This window comes from Astatotilapia calliptera, chromosome 11 (assembly GCF_964374335.1).
Source record: "Astatotilapia calliptera chromosome 11, fAstCal68.1, whole genome shotgun sequence".
In the NCBI taxonomy this organism is placed as follows: Eukaryota; Metazoa; Chordata; class Actinopteri; order Cichliformes; family Cichlidae; genus Astatotilapia; species Astatotilapia calliptera.
The window spans coordinates 8,957,817-8,977,208 of record NC_137432.1 but is presented as its reverse complement, the minus strand read 5'-3'; the positions used below and the strand labels follow the sequence as shown (position 1 = coordinate 8,977,208).

General features: G+C 39.3%; 1 protein-coding gene across 3 annotated transcripts; it reads right to left on the bottom strand.

Annotated features, from left to right (window-relative positions):
- Positions 1-596: 596 nt before the first annotated feature.
- Positions 597-18,220, bottom strand: LOC113031882 (uncharacterized). Of its 3 annotated transcripts, none has more exons than XM_026184381.2 (5): positions 17,835-18,220; positions 6,097-6,606; positions 5,427-5,936; positions 2,760-3,269; positions 597-2,639 (listed from the first exon to the last, which is right to left on the bottom strand). In XM_026184381.2, the coding sequence occupies exons 1-5, from the start codon at positions 17,947-17,949 to the stop codon at positions 1,393-1,395; spliced, it is 2,892 nt and encodes a 963-aa protein (XP_026040166.2). In that variant the 5' UTR covers positions 17,950-18,220; the 3' UTR covers positions 597-1,392. The 3 variants fall into 3 exon arrangements, with proteins under 3 accessions (XP_026040166.2, XP_080164367.1, XP_026040165.1); XM_080308241.1 differs by lacking the exon at positions 17,835-18,220 and adding an exon at positions 7,588-14,607; XM_026184380.2 differs by lacking the exons at positions 597-2,639; positions 2,760-3,269; positions 5,427-5,936; positions 6,097-6,606 and adding an exon at positions 8,113-13,460 and having other exon boundaries at positions 17,835-18,218.
- Positions 18,221-19,392: the final 1,172 nt, after the last annotated feature.

Genomic DNA, 19,392 nt, shown 5'->3' with positions numbered 1-19,392 from the left:
CTTTGTATACTGAGTTGTAGATGTATCTTGCATTTATGTGCAGCCCTCGATTTTAATATAGCACAAATTACTAGACTTAGAAGCAGCAAGTACAGAAGCTTATGAAGTTGTGTGCTTATTTGCTTAATTTATAATTCATGAAATCTCATAAAAGTCTCTTTAGTGCAATTAGCTCTCATTGTATTACTAAATAAACCACTGAATATCATGAACTGTTACATTTTTCACTAGTGACTGTTGCAGACTGGCCAACTATCTATCTTAGTGCTCATTAATACACTTACTCTAAAATCAGTGAAGTCGTTTATCATTCTTCCTTTATAGGTTGCCATTTTATGCGCAATTAAAGTGATCAGAAATGCTTTATTTGACAATATCTGGATGGAATTTCTGATTAGGCATCCAGATGCCCATTTTCAGCAACTAGTAACAAAAAAAAAATTCAACGTTTTTGAAGTCATAAACCTAATTAATCACTAGAAGAAAAAACATCTCCACTTACTACATCAGAAAAAGCACATGTCGATTTGGTTAGTTGTGTGTCTGAGTTTAATTATACGTTTAAAATGTCAAAAATAAAAACAGACTTCAGAAACTTCTATAAAAGAATATGCCTTTTTATTTGGAAAACATCTCACACAAAATATCTGTGCACACCTCTGGATACTGGAATAATTGAGGTGAGGGAGAAGGAATATTGTCCATTTACTTGATAAAAGTCGGATGGACAGAAAGGCTGGAATTCAATAAATATCCCAGCAGTGAGTGAGACAGTGTTCAAGAGTTTTTATGTGGGAAACCGACAGAAAACTGAAGATTTCCTACAACAGTGTGTAATCCACATTTCACAGTGACCTGTGACCTTCCACAAACTCTGGAGAGAGGAGAGAATGAAGTGACAGGAGCAAGAAGACATGAAGATCAGTGTGTCTAATTTCAGAGACAGATGTCTTGTACATCCTCAACTGGCACATTCATAAAATCCTCTCCGTGTCAACATCTGCAGTGAAAGGATTCCCCAGGATTTTTTTTTTTTTTTTAAGGAAAACATTAAAGGAACAGAGTGGACAGCTGTACTCAAGTTTTCCTTTTTTCTTTGACCTGTTTAATTCAAGAATGTTTCTCAGACTCTTGGATTTTACGTACTGAAAATATGCCTTAAAAAGTTTAATCTCAAAGCACATTGAGGCTATACCTCAAAAAGGCCTCCTTGGTGTAGATATTTGTTGTTAGGGTACTGTAACGCATGATTTTTAAAAATAAATTCATCAGGAATAAGTAAAAAAAAATGTTTTAAAAAAGAGCAAAAGTTTTTTTGTAGCAGCTGTGTGACGTCCTTAAAAAAAATCTGAACAGAAGCAGGGATGAGAAATCAAATGCTTCAGTGACACCTCATCCCTCTGTGTTATCCCACAGTATAGGCAACTCCCCAGTTGCATGTTTTATATAATGCGAGTGCAGCTTTGCCACATCATCAAAGCCCATATCACAGTCAAAGCACTCCCATTCCCAGTACTTATGGTCGCTGTGCACGTTTCTTTCCTGTGACTCTGCCTCGTCCGGCTCGTTTCTTGTTTTTGACTGTACATCTCCTGATTTGGACTCGTCAGATAGATCAGCCAAGTTAGCTTGTCTCAAAATCTTAAAGTGAAACACCGGTTCTCCACAGTCTGACTTGTCAGATCTGTCACGATCCTCGATCTTCTCACATGGGCTTTGTAGCCCTGTTTTCTGTGTGCTTTCCTCCTCCTCTGGTCGTTCTTTTAAGTCTGCATTCATTTCTGGCTCTTCTTCAACACAAGGGAGAAGAGCACTTCTTTGAATCAAACCTCCCAGGTTCACAGAGTTGGTACGATGCTGTTTTTGATGCGAAATTACCTTTCCGGGATTGGAGAAGCTCTGCTTAGCTCCGCCATGGTTGCTGAAGTGACTTGTGGGTTGTGCAGACGTGCGGAGGCTCCCGTGCCTGTGATAGTGATTTTGCAGGTGTTTGTCTAGTGACGCTTCATCTCTAAAGCCGCGAGTGCAGCTCAAACACCAAAATGGATTCTGTTTATGTAGCTCAGCGTGAGCCAACCACAGCCCCGCAGAAGCAAAGTCCTTGTTACAAGTATCACATCTGTGAGGGGCTGATTTTAATGAAATGCTTGCTCTGTGAACTCTCAGGTGGGAGATTAGCCGTGTTCGTCTGATGAATAGCATCCCACAATCTGGACACTCGTACTGGCGCAAAATTGACTCGTCCGGAGGTTTCGCTGATGCAGAGGACTCGTTTTCGTGCAGCTGTTGGTGTTTTTTGAAAGAAACCAGGTACGCGTAAATCTTTCCACAGATCGAGCAAACATAATCTTTTCTAGGTGCATTCTTCACTGAGGCGGTGGAAACTCCAAAGCTTTGAATCGGGTCTGAGGTCCCTGTTTGGGCTGAATCGCTCTCATCACACTCAGCTGTATTACCAATCATGCTTTCATCTCCATTTTCTCCAGCATCTTCTCTCTCTGGCACTAGTTCTGCTACCATGTGGTCTTCAATCTCTGCTTCCTCCTCTTCCAGAGCGTGCTGGTGCAGGTGAGTCTCGTAGTTTTCCCACTGTGTGAACTTCAGCCCACAGTCCTTACATTCAACTCTGTGCTCCTCATCTACAAAGGAAAAAAAAGTTATTAAGTACAGTAAGCAAGGGTGCAGTAAACACTAATAATAATAATAATAATAATAATAATAATAATAATAATAAAATGTGTTCTTATGCTATGACTCACTCTCGTCCACCTCTCCTCTGGTTTGCGATCGTACATCTTCTGATTCAGACCCATCAGATAGTTTGGAAACCTTTGAGTGACACACAGGCTCTGTACAATCAGACTCCACAGAGCTGTCACGCTCTGCAGTCATTGCATCCTCGCCTGGGCCTTCAACTTCACTTCTCTCCACATTGTCTTCTTTTCTCGTCTCCTCTTGCATGTTTGCATTTGTTTTATCTCCTTTAGAGGTCTTCTTCCTGTGGAGACGCTGGTGTTTTTGGAACGAAACACGGTATTTATACTTCTTTCCACAGGTCACGCAGGTGTAACCCTGTCTAAGTGTATTTCTCACATCTTCATCTCTGCTTTCTACATCATCTGCTCTCTCAGAGACTGTTTCTGCTGTCCTGTCCTCTTCCATCGGAGTTTCCTCGTCTTCCACAGCGTGCTGGTGCAGGTGAGTCTCATAGAGCTCCTGCTGTGCAAACTTCAGCCCACAGTCCTTACATTCAACACTGAGTTCTTTATCTGCAAAGAGCAACAGGAGAAATTTTAAGTACAAAAAATATTGACATAGATTAAATGTTTAGGGTAAGTATGAAGAAGTAGAATAAACCTGTTATGATTTTATAAATTATTTTAGACAAATGATCGTTCTGTTTTTCATCATCTGAAAGTTTCTCTCAAATTCAGGAGGACAGCTCAGTCACAAAGTTACCATCTGATGTAAAGCAACCAACTGATCACAGTCTGTGGAAAACTTGCACAATTTTTAACATTACTCTTTAAACTGCTAAAATTTTAACAAACAAGAAAAAAACAAAACAAAACAAAAAGTACAGGTTGGACTCCACTTAAGTATTTCAGGAGAAGAAAGTAGGTGTTTTTTGTTATGTTTTTCTATCATTTTTGAGGACCTATTTTAATATCCCACTATCCAGTCAAGTCATCTGAGCTAGGTTCTTTACATGTTTAAATATTTGATACCAAAGCTCTATAAATATAAACCCTCAGGAAGGAGTGTAGCTCAAATTAACATTCAGCGATAGATGCTTGAAGTACTTAAAATTGTTGGATGTCCAGCCTCTGACAGCAGATCTGGAATCCTGCAGAAACCAGATTTTAATTTACAGCTTCTGACACACAAAAGTTCCTGTTAAATTTAAGATCATGTTTTTGCTCATTTTCCCATTTTATAAGAATTTAAACTGAATCATGCAGCAAGTAGATTTTTCTGCACAGAAAGAACAGATGTGTGCTGAATGCCGTTACAACACAAAAACACAAGTTCATGATTCCACCTCTGGACACATATGTATTTAAGGAGAACAACATCAAAATCCTGAGAATTACATATTTTGTGACTGGAAACACTTTTGAATAACATTTGTTTTATTAACACTGAAGACAAACAATTGAGGAAAGTGAATGTGTTGCACTCACTTAGTTTGATATGTATTATGTTCTTGCAAAAGAAATAAACACTGTGGTGGAGTAGTTATGGTTTCTGTTTAGTTTAATAGCCGAATGATTCAGCATCACTGGTGAGATTATTCTTGATTAAGAATTCTATCGTAGCAATAATTTAATATAAATGTGAAAATGCAATTTATCAAACTGCCTCAAAAGTTACAGTGCTTACATTTATTACATCACTTGTCATAAAAACAAGAAAACTCCAAAACTTTAGAGATTAGGAAAATAAACTGGGGTCTGCATTTTTACACCCAGATTTCAGCTGCACACTAGATTTCTTTAAGAACTCGGAAATTAATCATTCAAACACTAAAAAGAACTCATCTATTCACAAATACAAGTAAATGACTGTAATTTGCCATCTTAACCAAATAATAACATACTTTATATTTTTTCTCAGCTCTTTTGTAAAGCAGTCAATTTTAAAATACATGGAGTAGAGCAATAATTATATTATAGCATTAAAAATATAATTTTGATAAAAGAGCTTGCACATTACAGACAAATAAAATACGATTTGGTAATTACCAAAACGTAATCTACAGCAGCTGTGGCATAAACCTTACACTGGGTTGTGGTCTATAAAATTTCGTAAGCATGCTATCTCACCTTGTAAATAAAAAGCACCACGTGAAATTTAGACTCTTAATCTTAAATCAGGAAATCTTAGAATGTATTATAGACTCTGGCTGCCAAATTTAAGCATGGATATAAAGAATTTATTTTGAGGAAAATCAGAGCAATCATCATGACAAACTTTGGATGTAATATTAAAAGGAACTTGTTATTTACAAACAAGTTCATTTAGATTTGGTGCAATAGTGTCATAGCTGGATGAAAATGTGTTTTTTTTCACCTGAAATTGACTCTTTTAAAGAATATTTTGAGCCTTTTGTATGAAAAATTGTACATAAAATCTCAGTTCCCTGCCTGTAAAACAACAGCATTTCAGATCTGTCAGTAAAACAAATATTTTAGGGACTTCGAGCAAATTTCTTTCAAAGAAAACTAAGGCCAGTAGAGACCTGGAATTTTGCTTACTTCCTGTTAATAAGTATAACTCCCCTCTTTGAATTATTTTTTAGGCAAACTTGAGATGGTCAGCTTGGAGACGTGTGAAGAACTGGCATGTCATCACCTAAGATCAGAATCCGAGCACTCTTATTACCACTTATCTATGTGTGTGCATGTTCGCATGCTATGACTCACTCTCGTCCACCTCTCCTCTGGTTTGCGATCGTACATCTTCTGATTCAGACCCATCAGATAGTTTGGAAACCTTTGAGTGACACACAGGCTCTGTACAATCAGACTCCACAGAGCTGTCACGCTCTGCAGTCATTGCATCCTCGCCTGGGCCTTCAACTTCACTTCTCTCCACATTGTCTTCTTTTCTCGTCTCCTCTTGCATGTTTGCATTTGTTTTATCTCCTTTAGAGGTCCTCTTCCTGTGGAGACGCTGGTGTTTTTGGAACGAAACACGGTATTTATAATTCTTTCCACAGGTCACGCAGGTGTAACCCTGTCTAAGTGTATTTCTCACATCTTCATCTCTGCTCTCTCCATCGTCTGCTCTCTCAGAGACTGTTTCTGCTGTCCTGTCCTCTTCCATCGGAGTTTCCTCGTCTTCCACGGCGTGCTGGTGCAGGTGAGTCTCGTAGAGCTCCTGCTGTGCGAACTTCAGCCCACAGTCCTTACATTCAACTTTGTGCTCCTCATCTACAAAGGAAAAAAAAGTTATTAAGTACAGTAAGTATTGGTACTGATTAAATGTTTAGTGTAAATTGTGAAGATGTAGTATCATGCTGACATGCTGTTAAGCAAGGGTGCAGTAAACACTAATAATAATAATAAAATGTGTTCTCATGCTATGACTCACTCTCTTCCGCCTCTCCTCTGGTTTGCGATCGTACATCTTCTGATTCAGACCCATCAGATAGTTTGGAAACCTTTGAGTGACACACAGGCTCTGTACAATCAGACTCCACAGAGCTGTCACGCTCTGCAGTCATTGCATCCTCGCCTGGGCCTTCAACTTCACTTCTCTCCACATTGTCTTCTTTTCTCGTCTCCTCTTGCATGTTTGCATTTGTTTTATCTCCTTTAGAGGTCTTCTTCCTGTGGAGACGCTGGTGTTTTTGGAACGAAACACGGTATTTATACTTCTTTCCACAGGTCACGCAGGTGTAACCCTGTCTAAGTGTATTTCTCACATCTTCATCTCTGCTTTCTACATCGTCTGCTCTCTCAGAGACTGTTTCTGCTGTCCTGTCCTCTTCCATCGGAGTTTCCTCGTCTTCCACGGCGTGCTGGTGCAGGTGAGTCTCGTAGAGCTCCTGCTGTGCAAACTTCAGCCCACAGTCCTTACATTCAACACTGAGTTCTTTATCTGCAAAGAGCAACAGGAGAAAATTTTAATTACCATGTAGATTATTATGGCAGCTTGTGTTTTACATGGAAAGTCTGAGTAATATTTTATTTTGACAGTTTGAGATAAATTATTCTGTTTCAGCAGGCATTAGAAAGTGATCACGTCAGCAAAAAAAAAAAAAAATTGTGCAAAAAAACCCCAAACCCCCCCAAAACCGAAACTCAAATAAACTTAAATAGGAAATTAAAAAAAAAAAAAACAACCTAAAATTAAGCATAAAAATACTGATTTCCAAGCACTGACAGTAAAGACATCTTTTAGCACCTCCTGATTACACTGATGTATTCAAATGTTTTCTTGTTTGCCACTGAGAATTTTTTTTACACTGATTTTAGATAAGAAATCTGATTTAAGCCTACACATTAGGTTTTTGAGAGTCACGTTGCCATTTCAATATTTTTTAATAACAATATACTGACACTATATCTGGGATTTAAACTATTTGCCAACAAAATTGTTTTTTGTGTTTTTTTTCTTAAAGACGACACCGGAGTTGCATTTAAGCATATTTCTATCAATTTAGCTAAAAATAAAAACAAGCATGCTCAGGGTGCTCAGAGATGTTTGAGGCACTGGATTTTACTGCACATTCATTTCTCTTTGCAAGAACCAACAGTGGTCACTCATCATGCTCTGACTCAATTTTCCCTGATATCAGTTCTTCATCACTTTCATATTTTGGTTAAATCTTTAGCGGCACTTATCGCTGACATCACACAGATCTGGTGGAGAAAATGTAGAAAGTGCATCTTCAGTGACATTCTGGCACTCATTATCTGATATACTTTCAGCATGTTTATCCACAAGCTCAGCACTATTAACAGCTATGTGACTGCCAAGAAACAACATGCTTGAATGCTGCTGATTCAGCTGGTTTACTTTTCCTTTTGAACTCATCATGAAGCATCAGTTCATGTTCATCAGGACCAAGAAAATCACCTTTAGTGCACTGATGTCTTAAACACTGAGATGCATCTCCATTTCTGTCCAGTCCTGTTATCCAGTGAATCAGTGGAACATCACAGCGACAAAAAACGTGAAGCTAGAAGAAAACAGCTCTCATATTTGGAGTCAGTAAGTGAAATTAGTGGAAGTACAGGTGAAAGAATCCCAGGAACAAAATGTTTGTTGATCAGTGCTACAGCAGGCACTGCAAACATCTTTAAATTGGAGGAAACTGGACCTATATCACTGCAGAGCCTTAACTAATATGATCAACAACACATGCTTTTACTTATTTGTACATTGTTTTAGTAGCAAACTTTTAGTTTGCTCCTTTGACACATCAAGGTGTTCTATTTAATACATGCTAGATATGAAATGTAGTAATGCGAGAGCAATTTATGTCACCCGCATATTGGCATATTCATAAGCTAAGTAATCGTGAAATGGGAAACAACAATATTAACAACCCAGACATGACTAGAATATGCAGACTGACTGAATTAATCACACAACCATTAATCATGGCAAAAACAAGTTCGTTTATTTTCAACTTCTTTGACTTCTAGGAATAAAAAACAAATAAATATAACAAACTACTTAGAACTATACTACAAGAACATAACTGCTACTTTAAGTAATGAATATTTTATCACACAATAGAAATAACACTATAAAGAATCAACAGAGGAGCTTATAAATCAGTTAATGCGTAATGCATTGTACAAAGCATACAATGAACGTAGTATAGTTTATAATAATGGAAGTGACCAAGTGATGTTAGACAAGAATTTTGTTTTTCCTACCAGGTTATGTAAAGAGTACGCATTGCTGAATTTCAGGTTCTTTATCTTTCTGTAAAATATGCAAAACGTCAATCATCCTTCAACAAAACATCAGTTCTTAACAAAAACAGCAGCAAAATTAGCACATGCGTGTGGCGCAACATTGTTTAGCATGTCTTTCTACACTTTGCAAGTAGTGTGTCAACAGCATTTTTCATTTCTCTGGGCAATTTACATGCATAAATTTGTCTGAAAATGAAAGACAGTGGTCCCCAAAGAAATTAATCAAGTTCAATTTACATTCACAACAGGTCAATTTAAAACAGCAAAAAAATATGAGATCTATGACATCAGTGCTCCCCCCCCAAAAAACAACACTGTATTTTCACATTTGTACCACCACCAGTCAGATCATTAAACTTAACTCTTGCACAGTGCAGCTCTTTCTGGTGCTGTCTGGTTGCTTGGTCTTGATTTGTGGTGCAGGTCAAAATAGAACTAACATCAACTTAATAACGGGATAGAGTGATCTCTGTTACCGATTTTACCTGCCAGTTCTGCTCAGCATATACTAGTCCAGTGTTACATGTTTAAGTACAACGAATCTCAAAAACTATACGAACAAATTAGGAACTATTTAGCCAAAGTAAAAGGTGCAAAAAAGAAATTTTCTAACAAAGATTTTTAGAAGTTTCAGAAAAGCCAGCATCTACGTACAGAGTCATTGTTTCAGGTCTTTTCAGGTTTCTTTGCTTTAATTCACTCTGTGGGTGTGTTCAATATAATGCTGGTGCAAATCAGTTTCTTGACAAAAAGTAGTTCCACATTCAAGGCAGGTAAGGCCATTGGAATCTCCTGCAGAGACAGCAGCAGGAGCATCGCTTTGTCTTTTGTAATCGCTGATACATTCCTGGTGATGCTCGATGAGGTCTTGGATTTCACGGAAGGTCCTGGGGCAAACGGAGCAATGGTATGAGTCACTGCTGCTGCACTGCTCCGTTTTGTGTTTCTGTAATTCGGTCGGTGAAAGAAAGGCTTTGCCACAGTGTTGGCACTTATGGCTACTTTGTGACTGGCCCGCTGAGTTGAGCGTAGGCCGAATCACTTTAGAAGATGGGAAAAACTTTTCTCTGTTGTCAGCAGCGGGGGGATTGGGTTTTAGAGGCTTTGAGGTCATAGCAGCACTCAGTCTATAGCGTACCTCATTCGGCAGACGGCAGCGGACTTCGTCGTGCCAAGCAAGGTGCTGATGTAGCTGATTCTCAGTCCAAAAGCCTTGGCAGCACAGAGCACAGGAGTAAGGCCGACTCTGTGCCTTTGCCTTATGGGTCCCTAATTGTTCCTCCGTTTGGAAAGCTTTCCCGCACTTATCACACTTGAAGAAGCATTTGGCTGTGTTCTCCGATACACAGCTGACTTGTGGAGGAACCTCAGCTGCAGCTCTAGGAGTTTGATTATCCAGTTTCGACTCCTGCTTCACATCCAGGTAAACTCTCTTAAAGTTGGGGGCGCCTTCAGAAATGCCCCATTCCCTGGAGTCTGGACACAATTTCACAGGAGAATCCAATGTGATTTTCATCCAATCTCTGTCAACTGTGCTACTTTTTAACATCACACTGGTGTTATCTGCTGCTGATGAATCTCCAGTTTTCCTCATCTCACTACTTGAGGCAACAGGCTCTTTTTTTCTGCGCAAAGCAGCTTTGCGTTTGCCTTTTGTGCTCTTTGCGTGGGCCTGCCATTTGTGAGCACGTAGTCCTCTTGCTTTAGTAAAGGTCATCGAGCAGAGGGGACACTGGTGAGGTTTTGGCTTCAGTGCCAGTAATACGGCATCACTCTCACTGCAATTTATTTTGACTTGTTCTGGAGCCTGGCCAAACGCCTCGTTTCCCGTCTCTAAAGTTTTACTGTGCTTGGCTGGAAGTAAATCTTGCACAAATGTCTTGCCTGGTTCGTTGCTGCTCAAATCTGGCTCTGGTACAGCTTTGCTTTGACATGGTGGATTAAACATCTGGTGGCGCTGCAGAACGCGGTGATTAAAAAACTGTTTGCCACAGTTTTTGCACTGAAAAGTTCCATCTATGGTTTTGTGGTTAAGAGATTTCAAATCATCATCTTTTAGCAGGGACCGCGAAGATTTCTTTTCTTTGTGCCATCGTTTGTGGGAGCCCAGGGCTGAGTTAGACATGAACCGTCTCCCACATTCAGAGCAGTGAAACAGTCCTTTACCCTGCTCTTCTTGTTTAGGTTTTTTTAACATTGTAGAAATGGCCAGTTTGGATTTTGGTAAAGACCTGTAGCCCTCAGCATGAATTCTTTTGTGAAAATTTAAAGCCCCAACTACTGAAAAGCTTCTGTCACATTTTTTGCATTTGTATTTCATATTGGATGCAGTTGGGTTTTCCAGTTCTCCTTCACCTGTGTCATTTTCCATCTCTAGTTCCGTGCCATCCATTTCACTCTTTACTGGTGTACGTACCTTTGACTGGTCAGAGCTTTCCCATGTGCTAGCATCCACGCTGCCTTCGCACAATCTTAGAGCATCATCGTTTTCTGTATTTGCAACGACTTGATTGTCTCTTTTAATGCACAGTTTCTGATGAACCCTTAAAGAGACCTTGCTGTTGAAATGTGCAAGGCATGTAGCGCACTGTAGATCCTCCAGCGTGACTCTGGACCACGATGATGATGGAGAATGCCCACTCTCATAGCCATGGCTTTTCATATGAAACTGCAGTGCTTTGGCCCGTGAAAACAACTTCCCACAGTCAGGACAGCTGTAGGTGTTCTTTTTCAGCTGTTCAACTTGATGCTGAAAAGACTTGATGGGTGGTGGGAGCAACTGGTCATTATGCACTACCTGGTGTCTAAGGAGGCTGGAAAAAAGGCGGAATGACCTGTTGCAGAGTTCGCATTTGTGATTTCCATTTTCATGCTTTCGCATGTGCAATGTCATGATGCCTCTGTGCCGAAATTTTCTGCCACACACCGGACATGCAACCTTCATGCTAGAGCGTTGGTGTCCATTAACAGAGGATCCCGGGACACCTTTTCTCAGCCTCAAATCTGCACACTCTGTCGGATTTTGCTTGTGGTGTGAGAAAGCACCTAAAGACCAAAATCCCTTTCCACACTGCTCACAATGATAGATCTTTGGGCCCAGTAGGGTTTTCTTTGGATTGTATTCTTTCTTACTGACTGAAATATTTTCCTTTTTTTGTGCAGAGCAGGTTTTCATATGGTTAAACAGGCTAGCTGCATGCGAATAAGACATTGTGCAATCTGGGCACTGGAACTGTTTTCTTTTGGGATGATGCAACTGATGAGAGACCAAAGCAGACAAACGAGAGAAAACTTTGCCGCATTCACTGCACGTCAGATTTTTCTTCTCTAATCCCTCCACCTCCTGAAATGCATCGCTGCTTGGCATCTGACCACCGTGGGTCTGTATGTGATGGCAGTGTGCCTCAAAGCTACTTGCTTCATGACCACAAGTGTCACATGTGTAAAAAGGCGCTGACTGACCTTGTGCCTGCTGTCTTCTCTTATAAACGCCATGCCACATTCTGTGAACACGCAGCGATGAAGAACTAGAAAACCAGCGATAACACTCTGGACAATCAAACCTGTCTTCTGCTGATTTATTCTCAGCTTCCCTCGCTATCAGTGCAATCGGCTCATCAGCCTGCTCAAAATCAATTTGTACAATTTTCAAGTCCATTTCTGGTTTGGAAACAATATCACTGTCATCTCTTCCCTCCTGATCGGATTCACACACCAGCTCCAGGTCAGGATTCAGATCTTGGGGTGGCTCATCCTCAGACTCACTTGCACTGATCACCTGTACGTTAAAGTCACCGGGTTCATAACTTTCCATGTCTTCATCAGTCTCAACTATGTACAACTCTTCAGTCATGTTGGTCGGAGGCAAACTGTCCAGCTGCACTTTTCCTTCTGTAGACGTTTCCAAGTCAATCTCTGGTCTTCCGCTTTCTGCCATTTGGTCTTGAGGTAGAGAGGAACACATCTGGGCCTCCTTCTCAGTTTCTCTAAAAACATCTGTGTGATGAAGCTGATGAGAATGAAGTGCCGAAGACCTGGAGAACTTTAGCCCACAATCTTTACATTCAAATGCCTTCTTCTGTAGCTGGCACAGCTGATGGTGAAATGACTTTGCTGGGGTTTCGTCACTGTGTGCAGTGCGCTGATGCCTGTAGTAGAACGTAAGAGTCATGAACACTTTTCCACATTCCTCACATGGGAACCTTTTTGCAGAATTATCACCATGATTGGCATGCCATCGCTGATGGTTAAAGAGAGCAATATGGCCACTGAAACCCTTTTTACACTCGCTGCAGTAAAACTCGTTGCAGTTCTTCTTTGGCTTTTGTTTCATTTCTTCAGGAGAGCACTGACTATTGCGGCTAAATCTCTGATGAGTCTTAAGTCGCATCAGGGCAGAAAAAGCTTTCCCACATGAGCATGTAAAAACCTTTTCAGAATAATCCTCCGTTTGACTTTCACCTGCCTTTGTTTCTGCTAATGACTCCCCAGCTGGAATTGCATCTCCTGAACTCCTGTTTCTGGGCTTAATCAACTTTTCCTCATGACAACGACGATGGGCATCAAGAGCTGAAGCACGAGAATAATTTCTCCCACAAGATTCGCACTGAAACGACTTCTTTTTCAAATGCTGAAGGTCATGAAAAACTGATTTGGAGGGTTGTCTGTGTGAGCGCTGATGGTTGAGAAAGTGTCCAATCACACCATAAGATTTCCCACAGTCCTGACATTCATAAGTTTGTTGCTTTGCTATGGCAGCATTAATCCGGATACCAGTCTCCTTTTGAGAGATCTGATCATGGTTCTTCTCCATATGCAAGTGGTATTCACTCAGGTCAATAAATGAGGATGAGCATAAAGAACAAAAGTGAAGCGCTTCATTGTCCTTTTCTCCATCATGTAACTCATCCATGTGCTTGTCCAAATACATGCTTTCTTGTGGATGTTCACGCAAATGCTTCAAGAAGGCTGCCTCCTCTCTGAAGCCTTCTCCACAATGCTGACAGCAGAAAACCCCACTCCCTAAAAATAGAAAAGGGGAAAAGAGGAGGTCAAAGCCACTCCTGTTTTCAGAGAAGAAAAAAAGAAAGGAAATTTAAAAACAAAACAAAACAAAAAACAGAGGCGCAAACATGTCTTTATTTTAAAGTAACTTGAGCTTACAGTATAATCACACAACTGCACAATTTCCATATAAAACAAAGAAATGATAGGAGAAAAATAACACTTATTAAAAAAAACAACAACAAAAAAAAGTGTCATTACTGAGGTGCAAATACACTGTTTAGGGCTAAAATACCTTGAAGATGAATTATTTTGTTATTTAATACAGTTGCTGTAGTTGCATTTTTTTTTTTTTTATAGACATGGTAAATGGTTAACGAATGTCCGCAAAGCACCTGCACACTGTGGACAACCATGTTTAGATAAAATCTCATTTAGAGCAGGGCGATATGGCCAAAAATATTTATCACGATATATATTTGAAAATTTGCGATAACGATATAACCGACGATATAATTGATGCGAGACAAAATACAACTCCACAACATTACTAGCGCAAAAAGACAACCTTCCATTTATTTTCACTTAAACAAGAAGCTGGTTTTTATGTAAATTAAAGCTTTATAAAAATGTAACAGTGCAAATGCAAATTCCTTGCTGAAAGTTTAACCAAAAGGCATTTCCAGTAGAAATGGGCTGACATATCCTGAGCATAACCATGTATAATATCCACTGAAGTTAAAAAGAGTTGCTTTGCAACATTAAACTGCAGTGTGCAGTACGTATTTTTCGGACCATAAGGTGCACGGGATTATAAGGCACATTAAGCGAAACAAAGCAGTCAGAATCAAATTTTATTAAACTCATTCTTCTTGCTTCCTCCACTTCTGTACCATTGATTTATTAATGAATGAATTCCGCTCTATTCCCATGTTGTTGCAGTATATTAATGACTAACCTGGTATTGTGGATGGATTATCTCAGTTGTTCTCCTGACTGAAGTTTGGTCCGTTTACAGCATCCTGCCATGCGATTGCATTTGTCTCTAACTATCAGGAACCTTAACGTTAACTTTTATAAGTGGAAAAGTGTTAGTGTTCTCCTCCAGCTTCACTGTTTATGTTATGCTAACATAGCTGTGTCGCTAGCGATCACGTATCACATCATTATATACCAGCTAGCCCAACTTCAGTAACCCTACAAACGTCACTGCTGTTTAGTTTCCTGTCTTAATTTATGTTGGACGTGATAGCAGAGCTGTACGTTTGAATTTTTCCAGAAATCTCTGTCAGAACATGCTATATCATGCTTAGGTAACTAGCGAAACTAGCGAGCTAACTTCCGCTAGCTTCCTGCTAACTTCTAACTCCGTTAAATGTAATAAATTTTGTTTTCATGGATGCCTGGAAGTTAAACTTCATAGTTTCACCTTGTAAAGCAGCAATGCTGATCGTTTCATTAAAGATGAAAGAATTTAGACAGTTTTTAACTCCCAGTGATGCTGCAGTGTTCGTTTGACCTGAAGGATACGGAGTTTAGGACACAGATTACTCCCAGATTTAAGAGCATCTTAGTCCGACAAATACGACAATAACGACGGCCGCTTGCATGTTCTGCAAAAAAATGTGCTTTGTCGTGTATCTGACGGACAAACACCAAACCAGTTCCACATCACTGAAGTTGCACCATTTTTACAAACCAATTCTGGTTCATCTGTTTCACTCAACAATCGGCCATGTGCGTATGAAAACAAAGGCACTGCGCATATGCGCGTTTTACTCATATTCTATCGCGATAATTCATTTTCCTATCGTTGCCTAACATTATACCGGTATTACCGTGAACGGTATAATATGGCCCAGCCCTAATCTCATTTAATGTCAACTCATATTTAAACGTTTAGAGAATTAATAAGTAAAGGCTGTGTTTTTCAACAAAACTCAATCCAAACAGATTTTTAACGCATATTTCTGAAATTTAGAGCAGTGAACCACAACTGTTACTCTGTAAAGTGCAGTGCTTCTTATGTGTTAAAAACATGTCCCTATTGAAGCTTTTCTTATGGATACAAAGTAGAGCTGGGCGATATGAGATTTTTTCATATCACGATATGTTTTTTTCATTTCAGGCGATAACGATATCTATCACGATATAAGCCAAATAACTATATTTGTAAGATTTAAATGTGCCGTTGCTCACAAGTAAAATGTGAAATAATCAGCAGCTTGTTTTTATTTAAATATTTATTTCCCATAATAAGTTCATCCATTAAGCGGACGCGAATGGATGGATGAAGTTCAACAGGGTAGATGTACTTAAGGAACATGAGACTTTTTCAGATAAATAAAGGCAAATATTGCAAACTACACACAAGGCAGCCGCTAAAGCGTTTAAGTTTCAAAATAGAACAAACAAAACAGACTAAATTGTCAATTCCACTTAGAAACAAAATATTAATTCTAAAAATAAATCTTAGTTTGTTTTACAGAAGAACAGACAAAACTGACTAACCTTTGTCAATATCAAATAAACTGAGAACTAAAAGGAAATTCTCAATCTCTCCTTGTTGTATAGCTTAGCTTTTCAAACAGTTTTAACAGTTACTTTAGTCTGACAAAAGCCGAATGACGAATTAGCGCTTCCAGTCAGAGACTGAGGCTACGTCCACACGTACACGGGTATTTTTGAAAACGGAGATTTTCCGTTTTCGTTTAAAAAAATAATCCCGTCCACACATAAAGGCAGAAATGAAGGAAAACGCTGCTATGAACATGCCAAAGCAGCAGGTGGCGCTAGATTCCTAACCGTGCAGAAATGTTGGCCAATCAGAAGTCTAGAAGCCTCGGTGGGAAAAAGTAAACAAAGCTGGGGCATAGAAGCAGAACCGAGTCGTATGTGTGGAGGGACAGTAACTGTGTGTATATGTAAGCATTTAAACACTGCAGAGAGTAGAATTAACAGTAACAGTATTGTAGAAATTCATTTCACCGAAACAATAACGTGGCGCACAGTGTGACGCATGCACCGCTTTATTGTATTTCCAGACTTGCTTTCGGCACAATTTACAGTGCACGCTACTCTGTTTTTTGTCAGACTTGAAATAGCCGAAATACCTTCACACTACGGAACTTCTATGGCTCTTCCGTTCGACAATCTCTCCGGCATTGGAACCATCATCTGTTTTCTCTTCGGTCACGCTCGGTTGATTTTTCTAGTCGGCACACTCATTTCCTCCATTATGCGCTGGCTCCATTACCCGCTGGCTGCTTCCCAAACAAACACATGTGCGGCTTGGCACTTGTGCTGTATGTAACAAGTCACGCGACGTGACGCTGCGGCTGTGATTGGTTCGGCTCTGCGCTACTTAATTTGGATTGGCTGACCTATTTTTTTTTTTTTTTGAGGACAAGAGCAGCGAGGTCTATCGCGATAGCTTAATTTCTCTATCGAGTAAAAGTTATATCGCGATACATATCGTTATTGTTCTATCGCCCAGCTCTAATACAAAGGAATAGTGACAATCTGCCTGCTGACCTGCTGAAACTTTAGTCTGATGTCTCAACAGGAAGAAGTCGAGGCGTAAAAGTAGTGAAGATATTCTGCTTCCACCTACATATACACGTAAAAGCATACTAAATGCTTTGGATGGAAACAGCCAAGAGAAACTGTATGAGTAGTATTGTTTGCTGTCTAAATAAATATTTCCTATTGATCTAAAACAAAACACAACAAGCAATGCTTTAGTTGTTACACAACCATGCTCAGGAAAACAAAACTTCCTTCCGTTGATTGCTAAAATTTGTGTACTGATAAAACAATAATCAGAAAAGTCTAATTTAAAACTAGTTCTAAATCTAAAATCCGTTTACGTTAATCTTCTATTAAGAGTACCAGATTGTTAAAGCAAATGAAATAAATACCAAGGGAAAGATTATTATTGGGCGGCGGGGGGGGGGGGAACCTGGAGATACCGCAGATTGAGCACTTCCCTATTTATGGCCTGACCAAACATTTATATTATTCAGTAGGATTACAGAAAAAGCATGTTTCCGGCAATACATAGATTTGCTTCTGGCAATGCCCTGATTCAATGTCATAAGACTAGATTATCAAAGCGGTCACATAATTTTCGATCCATATGGCTGAGTATTAACTTTGACCAGGGCTGGCGCTGTTTGTTCAATACGCCCCACTGAAAATGCTGGGAAGCCTTTAACTCGAACTGGTAACTTTATATTTGTTACTGGTGTTAAAAGAGCACTTTTTAAATCTGCCTTCAAGTCAAATATTTACATTTTCCTATTGATGGAGTGCAGGAAGACAATGCACAGGAACGCACTGATGCTGTGTTAACGTAAATGTTTAAGTCACGGCCTGTTGATGGGTGCTTACTGTCAGCGGTTTCTTCAGTCGATGGACCGGCGTTCTCTTCAGGTGTCCCTTCGTCAGCATGGCGTTTGTTTTCAGCTCCGTCCTCTACGCTGGCCGAGGAAGCAGATCCCTCCATCTTGGCGTGGCTGCTTGGTGGCGCTAGTGCTTGTTAGCTTAACAGCGCCACCGTTGTTGTTTTTTTTAATACAAATTATTTTTTACCACTCAGTCAGCTCCACGGGAGTGAAAACAGTGTGTAATATAAGTCTAGTTCGCTAAAATATAACGGAGAAGTATCATTAACCGTTTTAATAATGCGGTTGGTGTACATATAAAGGCGAGCTGTAGTCAGAACACCTGCGCAGTGCGCCTATCCTTCCCCTCAGCGGAAGTGTCTTCTTCTTCTCTTTTATTTGCCTCAACACGAAGTTATCACCCTGCAGCGACGCCAGTGGTGGTGGTGGTGCATTACTCTGACAAACAAACGCCCTCACAAACTTTTCCACTTGTTGCAGAAGAGGAGGAGCTGTTCTCCACTAAAACTAAAGTTACATATATACTGCAGTTGATTGGAACTAGTTACCTATTTGAAAAGATTTTTAAAAAAACACCTTAGAGAATAAAATATATTTACTTATACTAATTGATCAACAGTACACAGGGTTAAAGTTTAATTCGGTGACCTGTGAAATTTTAGGGTCATGTATCAAATACATTTTTGATATATTGATATTTCAGAAAGCCAGTCCATTCATTTTTAGCTCTTTTTTGCACACATTAAAATCTGAGCAAATGTTTGAAAATGAATATCTCAAAGACTACCATGTATAAAAGCCTGAAATTTGTTCTAGTCTTTTTTTCCCCCCTTTAATCTTAGTCAGAGTAAATGGATATCACAAGTGGTTATCCTCTTCAAAATTATTTTTGGATAGCTTTTTTTTCCTTTATTTGATAGGAGAGTATTGCACAGGAAAACTGGAAACACACCAAAGGACCTTGGGTCGGACTTAAACCCAAACAGCTGCATTTAACCATGTTGTTTGCACCATACAACTGAATCAGCATCAATAATTTGGGACAGATAATATTCATGTCTGAATACTGGGTAGTTAAAATGTGAAAAAAGAAGCAGTCCCGTAAAGTCCCATATTTGAGTATACACTAATACAAAAAAACAACAAAAAACAAAACCCTGTCACACTGTAAAAGACAGTTTGTGAAGTTTTTTCAATTTATTTCACAATAATGCAAAATAAATAATCTATAATATTTTTAACACTACATTCCTATGTCACTAAAAACAGGGAAATACTATTTTCATTCAATTTTTATGCTGCATTAAGCAAATATGTCAAGTTGCACCAAATAAACAAAGCATGGTTAAGTTTCTAGATGTTATGCTAGTTTTCTTTGGGAGAGTAATTTTGGTAAATATTTTACATTTTTGACACCCACTTTGTAAGCATGCACATTGCCCTTTCCGTGGTCTTTGGAGGCTCCTCTCCAAAGACCACGGAAATTTTCAGGCTTTTAATTGTTAATGGTTTTTGAGATATAATTATGTTCAAAAATTGCAATT

Bases quoted from the DNA above. Each gene is read 5' to 3' on its own strand.
- LOC113031882 (XM_026184380.2), bottom strand. From the start codon at position 17,949: ATGGAGGGATCTGCTTCCTCGGCCAGCGTAGAGGACGGAGCTGAAAAC. The intron at 13,461-17,834 runs GTAAGCACCCAT...TTCTATTTTTAG, and splicing joins GACTGAAGAAACCGCTGACA to GGAGTGGGGTTTTCTGCTGT.